Source organism: Eleutherodactylus coqui, chromosome 2 (assembly GCF_035609145.1).
Source record: "Eleutherodactylus coqui strain aEleCoq1 chromosome 2, aEleCoq1.hap1, whole genome shotgun sequence".
Classification (NCBI taxonomy): Eukaryota; Metazoa; Chordata; class Amphibia; order Anura; family Eleutherodactylidae; genus Eleutherodactylus; species Eleutherodactylus coqui.
The window spans coordinates 285,778,649-285,787,839 of NC_089838.1; the positions used below are offsets into that span (position 1 = coordinate 285,778,649).

The 9,191-nt window shown below is 42.6% G+C and overlaps 1 protein-coding gene across 1 annotated transcript in view; it reads right to left on the reverse strand.

Annotated features, from left to right (window-relative positions):
* Nucleotides 1-7,721, reverse strand: part of LOC136610819 (peptidyl-prolyl cis-trans isomerase-like) — a 36,314-nt gene extending 28,593 nt beyond the window's left edge. The window contains exon 1 of the mRNA XM_066590015.1: nucleotides 7,598-7,721. Coding sequence (XP_066446112.1) covers nucleotides 7,598-7,666 — 69 coding nt within the window. The 5' untranslated portion in view covers nucleotides 7,667-7,721. The remainder of the gene's footprint in view (nucleotides 1-7,597) is intronic.
* Between the last annotated feature and the right edge of the window lie 1,470 nt (nucleotides 7,722-9,191).

Below are 9,191 nucleotides of genomic sequence, written 5' to 3' on the forward strand. Positions count from 1 at the left end.
CCGTGACAAGGAAGCAATCTTCTGTGGGCGGGTGAGGACTGCAGGAAGCCTGCTGGAGCTCTGGAGAGCAGCAGGAGGGATGTGGATTGAGCCTGCTAGCTAAGTATAATAAGACATAAACCAAAAATAAGACCCAGTGCCTCTTTTTGGACAAAAATTAATATAGAACAGGGTCTTATTTTTGGGGAAACATGGTAATATTATTTTTAAGTAAAAATAAAGATTTACAAAAAAAAAATCAGCAAAGGTGTCCATAGCTTTTAATACGACTGGCATACTGTAATAACTCAATTTACAGCATTCTAATACTTTGTAGTTATCATAATGAGTTAGCTGACATCTACTACATCTGTATGAACATAGAGGCTTTCCTAATTTCATTTTTTGGGACTGGGATCTGTGATCTGAAATCCCATTCTCTTCATACTGTATATATGTCAGACTTGTAGATATTTATACTACCATAGTGTGTGTAATTTGTACTATCATATACATATGTGTACTTTGTATATGAGCCCTGTAGCTGTGATTACTGGAATGACTACTCTCTTGCAGGTACATCGTTGTTTATGAAGTTGTACTTCTAGACGTTGCAGTAGTAAATAACCCTTAGAATTTGTCCTTAAAGTGCAAGTTCACTTTCAGGCAAGTTGACACAAGTAAAAATTCACCACTTTGTAATATATCTTTAAAAAATTGGCCACTTTCTGGTATAATCTCTAAAATGCCATAAACTTGTGGATAGTTGCATAGAAAACCCTAGCTCCCTGATTTCCTACCACAACACCCCAATTCAAGCCCCCCTGCTGCCCATGAATTCAGCTTGTAAACAGTAGGCATTAGCAGCCATTGTGTCTAAAGTACTTAATCACATGGTTTACCCATGTGAATGCTTCCCTCAGCTTGGTCCTTTTCTGCGCCGGAGCTGAAATTGATTTTTTGTTGCCTGTATCTGTCTGGGTGCAATTAGTCTTGCTTTACTGCTAGTAGTATTTGCTAATGGTGAACAGAATTGTGTGATTGTGCAGTGGTTTCTCACTACAAACAGTCTTTTCTGTAGTGAGGTACTATTACCGTGTTTCCCAGAAAATAAGACCCTATCTTATAATACTTTTTGCCCCAAAAGAGGCAATAGGTCCTATTTTCGGGAGATGTCTTATTATACTAACCTAGAAGGCTCAGTCCAGGTCCCACCTGTTGCTCTCTGGAGCTCCGATGTGCTGAGCCACAGCATCAATTGGCCAATTCATAAATTCCGCCTCCACAACACGATGGCTGTAATTGGTTCCTCGATCGCTGCTCAGCCATCAATGCAGAGCTCAATGAACCAATTACAGCCATCGCATTGGTTCATCGAGCGCTGCATTGATTAGCTGAGCATCGTTCGAGAACTAATCAGAGCAATTGCTTCCTGGAGGTGGGATTTATGAATCCCATAACCAGGAAGTGATCTTCTGTGGGCAAAAGAGGACTGCAAGAAGCACGTTGGAGCTCCGAAGAGCAACTGGCGGGACCTAGATCAAGACTACTAATGTATTCCTTTTTTTTCTTATGTAATGCACCTAGGGTTATCAAGCTTCCCCGAAAATCTCAAAAAGTCAGGATAGGGGTTATTTTCAGAGAAACAGGGTAGTTGAAGTTATTTTAGTCTTCATTCATAAATTAGGAGCGGATGCAAATAAGAGAAGTATTATAAATCTGCACATTGTACTTTTTCTGGGCTTAGGATCCAGTCTTGGTTTTGGCTTACAAAACTGATGCAAAATCTGCAATATGTGAATGAGGCTTTAAGGTAATTCAAATTTGTTGCAGAATTTCCTGTGACTTGAAAATCAGTTCCACTAATCTGAATTTGGTTATTTCTGCAATATGCACCTAGTTTTTTACCAGCTCCATTCAGATACATGGGACAGTCATGGAAACAAATTTTTTCTAAATGTGAGCCTTAGGGCTCTTTCACACGAGTGTAGTTTTTTTTTGGTGGGCTGTGTCACAGCCACATAGCAACCGAAAATTGCGTGAACGGGCACACTAATATGCCATTTGTTTGCCCGTTCAGACTGCCCGGGACGTGCATATAGCCCGAGCCCAGATTGCCGTCTGTTGGGTGGAAACAGTTTAGCTCTGCTAAACTGCCTCCCTCTTTATCCCCTTTTGCCGGCTCTTGGCAAGGGAAGAGACGGGGGATAGTGTGCTAAGCTCCCGCCCCCTCTTTGCCCCTTGTTGGCTCCCAGCAATAGGAGACGGTGGGACGGGGCGGGAGCTTAGCAACTAGCTCCCGTCCCATCTGGCCCCCTCCCATTGCAAACAGCTGGCAAGGGGCCGAGTGAAGGAAGGAAGGGGGTGGGAGCTTAGCAGACACACTGCTAAACTCCTTCCCAACTCCCTTCTCCAGCAGCTACTGTAGGCCCCATAGGAGTCTATTGATCCGCCGCTGTATTCCGACCAGGATGATAGTTCCTGAACTATCGTTCCCGGCAGACGTAAAAGCGCCTGGACAAAATGCGCTCCTGTGCTCTATCTTGGGGCGCTTTTACGCTGTGGGAATACGCCCATCTACACTGATGCATTGGAAACCAATGCATCAGATGGGCAGCATATATCAGCCGGGCATGAAAGCGCGGCCAATATACACTCCTGTGAATGAAGCCTCAAGAGGCGCTTCAGAAAGAGAGAATTTGTCCACATGGACAAATGTGCAGCAGCCCCATATTATCCTGGGGGTTCTTGAAATTCGCATCATTTGAAATCCTTGCTTCTTTAACTTAAATCCTTGTGTCTTTTTTTCCTCTGTGTAAAAAGTTACCGCTGTGGAATTAATGGTGTCTTGCTGAATTGTTTCAGATTTCTAACATACAAGAGATGTGATTTTGCAATTAAAAATCTGTGAGAAAAAAACAAGAAATTCCACGAAACGTTCCACAGTTAAAAAGCCACAAAATCAGCATTATTTAACAAATTCTGCAACTGCAAAAAAATTCCATCTCTGTGAAAGATCCGTTAAGTTGCATATAAACGGAACAATTATTGTTCCAAAAATAGTTCAAACGAACGAAAATGAATGACAATCGTTCCATTTTAATCACAAAACAATGACTGAAAGACGAGCGAGCATCATACGCTTCTCGTTCATCGGTCAGTTTTAGCCGGCATAAAAATCATCATTGACTTCTCGTAGCATTTAAACACTGATTTGAACGAGAAGTTCACATTCCCAATAATGATATGGGAAATAAATCAAGTTTGCTGAAAATAACCAAGATGTAACCAAAAACAAAAGTAATAACATACCACGTCAGACTGAACAAAAGACGTAAGTTCGTCTAGTTCAGTAAATAAATGTTGATCCAGAGGAAGGCAAAAAAAACAACCTTCACTTTAGGTGTGTTCACTTCAGCATTTTTGCCAGTAGAGTAACCTTTGGAAGGTACATTTAGACATCAGCTGATGTCTGTCTCTAACTTCTTTGCGGAACTATTTTAATAACACATTATCCAATTGGAGCTAACTCATATCTCAGTAGCCATTTGGGGAAAAAAAAGTGCAAGCAAGAGGTAACATTTATTACTGTGTTGGTCTGGTATGCTGTCGCAGTATTGGCAAATCTTGGACACAGATTAGGATGAGTGGCTACAGTGTAATCTGATCCTAATAGTGGGATTTCCCTTGTGGTATGTCATCTGTTACATTAGACACAGATTATACTGGACTAAACGGTGCAGTGGAACAAGCAATGACATGTGTTGAACTCAGTAACCTCAGTAGACTCAGGAATAGACCTTACTGGTTCTGCTGGCACATAGTGACCTCCACAGTCTAGTGATTACAATGCACATAGGACGAGAATGTAACCTTATTGAAGAGTGGTACCTAGCTTCGGCTATCTGTATGTACATAGTGGTTCAGCAGTGGGCATGCATGCTCATCAATAGTCTTGAGTGAACTGAAGCACTAGAACCCTATTTCGGGTCAAACTTTGCTAAATTTGGTTTTGCATGATTCCAAAACGAGCTGTTAGTAAAGTTCTACCTGAAACAAGGTTCTAATGATTTGTTCTCAACACTAGTCCCGAATGCTGGTGTATAACACTGCCTAAGAGACATAAAAGCCTCTCAAAGTGCTATACATGGCTTTTATGGCTCTTAGGTAGTGCCATACACCAGTTTTAGTGGATTTGGTGAATTTCTGGTTCAGTTCAAACTAACTCAGACATGACTGAACTATTTCCAAAAGTTCAGCGAACTGGCCAAACTAAACTTTTTAAAAGTTTGCTCATCACTGCTCATCAATCTAGATCAGGGGTTCCCAACTCCAGTCCTCAGGGACCACCAACAGGTCATGTTTTCAGGATATCCTATGGTAAGACCGCCCGTGGAAATGTCTGAGGCACCGACAATAATTACATCACCTGTGCAATTCTGAGGAAATCCTAAAAACATGACCTGTTGGCGGTCCCTGAGGACTGGAGTTGGGGAACACTGATCTAGATTTATGGTGGTGCATTTGTCCACTCCAGTTTCTATATGTTAAACGAGATTATAGAGACTCAGCACTGCGAATCACATCCAGCATAAAGATTGTGTAGATAATCAGTACCAAACAAGCCGCTTCTATGAGCTTTTTCGGCCAATTGTTGTTGCCTGTACTGCTTATGCATTCCACCATGGGATGTTTTCAGAATGAGTCGTGTGACACAGAAGGATGGACGGTCAGGTTCGGCTCTGGACAGCTGCATCATAAATTAACAGTGTCCATGTAGCTATGCCAGTTATTCCCTGTTACTTATGATGGAATCGCCATAAGTCCTTCCTATGCAAACAGTAAAGCTTTTACTGGAAAGCTGTGGCCAGACTCTGAGATCCTTGGACAATGAGCATGATCGATCTGTCTAGCCTGAGATATTGGATAACAGGTGGAGGCACCATAGTGGTAAGTCATGTGACAGCTCCTAGGACCAGAAGTGGGAATAGCATATAGATAGACCTTTAGGCACGTTGTGGGGCCCGAGGTCAGCGAACACCATTGAGACAGAATTTAAGTGCTGCGGAATAAGTTGGCGCTATACAAATAAAGATTATTATTATTATTATTATTATTAAGGGGACTATGTCACAGTTTATGAGGCCTGAGTGAAAGGAGCTCCAGGTTAGGCAAGGTATGTGACACCTCCAGTCCTGGGATGTTTCTCACATAACTTTTTGTCACATGTTGGAATCCATAAAATTGTAGAAAATTTAGTTTACATGTGAATCACCCTTTTTTACGTGAACAGAAGTGTAGGACTAAGGCCCTGTTCACATTAAGTTAAACCCTTCCATCAAACATATATATTGGGAACACTGCCCTGTGTAAAAAGTGACATACATCACCCACAGATTTCCATATAAAAAAGTATATTTTCTTATAGCATAGAAAAGTGTAATTAACGATCCTTTTCTATACAGTAAAAGGTATACTGTTGAAAACTGGCCACACACAGGCCAAAAGAACCACTCTTTTGCCCTCCAATGGATGAATGTAGCCTTATGGATGTGTATATGCGGATATTCTCAACATATATGCTAAACATAAGATGTAAAGGCTTTATACCATTTAGGGGATAACTTGCTGATTGGTGAGGGTCTAACAGTTGAGACACCACCGATCTCAAGAACCAGAGTCCCATGTCCCCCTCTGCCTGTCACTGACGGGATAGCTTTTCCCCCCACAGTGACGTCAAAATAAATAGAGCACTGGCCGAGCATGCGTGGTTGGTGCTCCATTCATTTTAACAGGTCATGGGACCCCCATTCCCTATATTAGTGGAGGTTTGAGACCCCCACCGATCAGTAAGTGATCCTCTATCCTGTGGATACGGGATAACTTGTGATCTTATTCCAACCCCTTTAACGTGATGTGAGCAGGGTCTAACCAAAGCAGCAGCAGTTATAGGAAAACCTGGAAATGGTTAAATACTCTATGCAATAATAGCAATATTGAAAGCTACAGATGGTCTATATCCACAATATATAGCCTTTGCTTGTTAGTTACTCCCAGGATAAATACACTAGTAAGCCATACCACTAAGACCACCTGCCTAATATTGAACAGACCCCAAAGGTGACACCAAAACAGCTCTGACTTCTCAAGGCATGGACTCCACAAGTCCTCTGAAGTCTTGTAAGTTATGAAATGCAGTGGCCATGGATCAGACTTGTCTTTCTAGTACATCTCACAAATGCTCAATTGGATTGAGATCTGGGAATTCTGAGGCCAAATCCTCACCTTGATCTCTTAGTCATGTTCCTCAAACTATTCCTGAACTGTTCTTCAAGTGTGGTAGGGGGCATTATCCTGCTGAAAGAGGGCACTGCCATTAGGGAGTACAGTTGCCATGAAGGGGTGTTCTTGGTTTGTACAGTGGTTAGGTAGGTGGTACATGACACATCCACGTGAATGCCAGGACCCAAGGTTTCTTAGTAGAACATCACCAGAGCATCACATTACCCTGCCGGCTTGTCTTCCCATAATGCATCCTTGTGCCATCTCTTACCCAGGTAAATGACACCCAGCTGTCCATGTGTTGTAAAAGAAAATGTGATTCATCAAACCAGGTCTCCTTCTTCCATTGCTCCATAGTCCAGTTCTAATGCTCATGTGCCCACTTTGAGGTCTTTCGGTGGTGAACAGCTGGTTAACATGGGCACTCTGACTGGCCTGTGGCTACATAGCCCCGCAGCTATAATGCACATTTTTTTGGACACCTTTCTATCATAGCCAGCGTTAACTTTTTCAGCAATTTGTGCTCCGATCGCTCTTCTGCATGGTTGGACCACTTGGGTTAGCCTTCCTAGAACATCAATGAGCCTCTTAGGTGCTCATGACCCTGTCACCAGGAAGGTACTACCTACTGCATACCGGGAACACCCCACAAGACCTGCCATTTAGGAGATGCTCCCACCCAGCCATCACAATTTGGTCATTGTCCTAGTCGCTCAGACCCTTACACGTGCCCAATTCTCCTGCTTGCAGTACCTTGACTTCAACTACTGACTGTTCATTTGCTGTGTAATATATCCCATCTGTTGACAGGTATCATTGCTACTCACTTAACCTCTCAGAGGTTTCAATGTTCTGGCTGTTCGGTGTATACTGTATATGTAGTTAGCCCGCAACTAATTTTAGGTACATGGGTTACCAACTACTGCCCGGTGTAGATTTAACCTGGTAATGATTGAAAACATTGCAGTATAATTAATGAGTCCTCAAAAGCACTCAAGTAGTGTAATCCTTAAAGAAGTGCCACGGCTATGCAAGGCACGCAGATAAGCTGATGAGGAATGCATGTTGTGTGCTGTCAGTAAGGCATACTGTATATGCTGCTGCAGAATGGTCATTTTCCCTCACTTTAGACCAAGAATATCATGATTTTGTATAAAGAAGGTGCATATCCAAGCATGCAGAACCAGGAATGAGTGAATAGAACAGAACATTAACCTACAAACATATACTGTGTGTATATATATATCATATGTTTGTGTATATCAAGTAGCAACCATGTATTCTAATACCTAAACTTCCCCATGCCCAATAGCCCCACTCCGTAAACACATCATACCTCCATCACCACTTGGCCCAGGGTGATCCCATCTGCTGTTATGTCAAAGAATACCCGTTTATTCGCCATAATGAGGTCTGGCACCTTGTGAAGCCTCTTAGATGCTGAATTGGGGTCTCTGCGTCTGCTGCCTTATATACATAGACATACTACTGCCTGCTTTGTCAATCACACACAAATAACACGTAATACCCCCCTCCCCTTCCCTCTGGAACCCAGGAATATTTGATACCAGCCCAGTATATTCCCCGTCTAATCCGGTTGGATATATCGTGGGTAGCACCAAATGCTGTGTGATTATAGTGGGGGGTGAGCGCACACAAAGCTATTTCAGTAACATCAGGAACATCTGACAACTAAACTAGTATTGTTCAGGCTCCAAATAGCCCCCAAGTGTCCATCTTTTCAAGGGGCAATCCCTGATTGAAATCTCTATCCCTCTTTTATTACACATTGCCAACCTACGGTGTTCATAATGGAGAGAATAACATTTTTTAATGGATGGAACCTTTGACTCTAGTAGACCTCAATTTTTTACATATTCCTGTGACATACTTTATTCGTGTTGGCCGCTTCTACGTGGATTTGGGTATGATCACCTACCTTCCAATGTCTGCCAAGGTATTTGTGCATCTCTCTCGCTATATATATAAACCTAATCCTTCCTGGATGGGAGGGGGGAGATGGCGATTTTTCTTTCCTACCATTTTCGATACCCGTAATCCAAGATTATGTGTTTCCTTAAACAAGTCCTATCATCTGTTCTCCATCCACCGCTAATAAATCTGTCATCTAAACTAGAAATGAGCCGTCACTATAAATAGGACAAAGCATGCAAAAGCAAGTGTCAGAAACCCAATCGACTCATAAAAACTTCTATTCCCTAACCTCATAGACTATTAGTGCTCACCTGTTGCTGTGCTTTCCTGGTGTGACCCGACACTGATGCACCGTCATACCAGGATGCAGATGATCGCCGTTTCCTATGCTGCCTCTGTGCAGCCACTCTACTCCTCACAGGACGCCCTTTCTTCCACTGCAAGTCGGCTCTTCGTGCCAACGTTAGGAACAAGTGGCGCTCTCCGTGAAGACTTCTTCCAGCACATGCTCCTCATTCTGTCTTGACTTCTAATCAAGGATGCACATACCAGAGGTAGACCATGCAACTGCTGTGGGGCCCTTAGAGACAGGGGACCGAAGGTCTGATTGCATCATCCTTTTTGCTGTTGGGTAGAGAGAACATACACTATCCTAGCAAAAGTAATTGGATGCCTGAGCAAGAATCAAAAGTAGTATTTATTGCCATATGTTAATAATTAGTGAGACCTCGTTGGACCCTAATGACATTGAATACACTCTGTGGCATACTTTCTACTAACGTTTCATACACTTCAGCAGGTATTTCCTTTCATCCATCCTGCAAATGTCTGGCGCTGTTCATATTTCCTGAGACGACGCTCCAGTTTGTACCAAAGATGTTCAGTAAGGTTCAGGTCGGGACTCAGTGCAGCCGGTCCAATTATGAAACATCCATATCCTCAAAACTACATAAAACAGCATTGGATGTGTGACAGTATTGCTGACCATTTCCAAA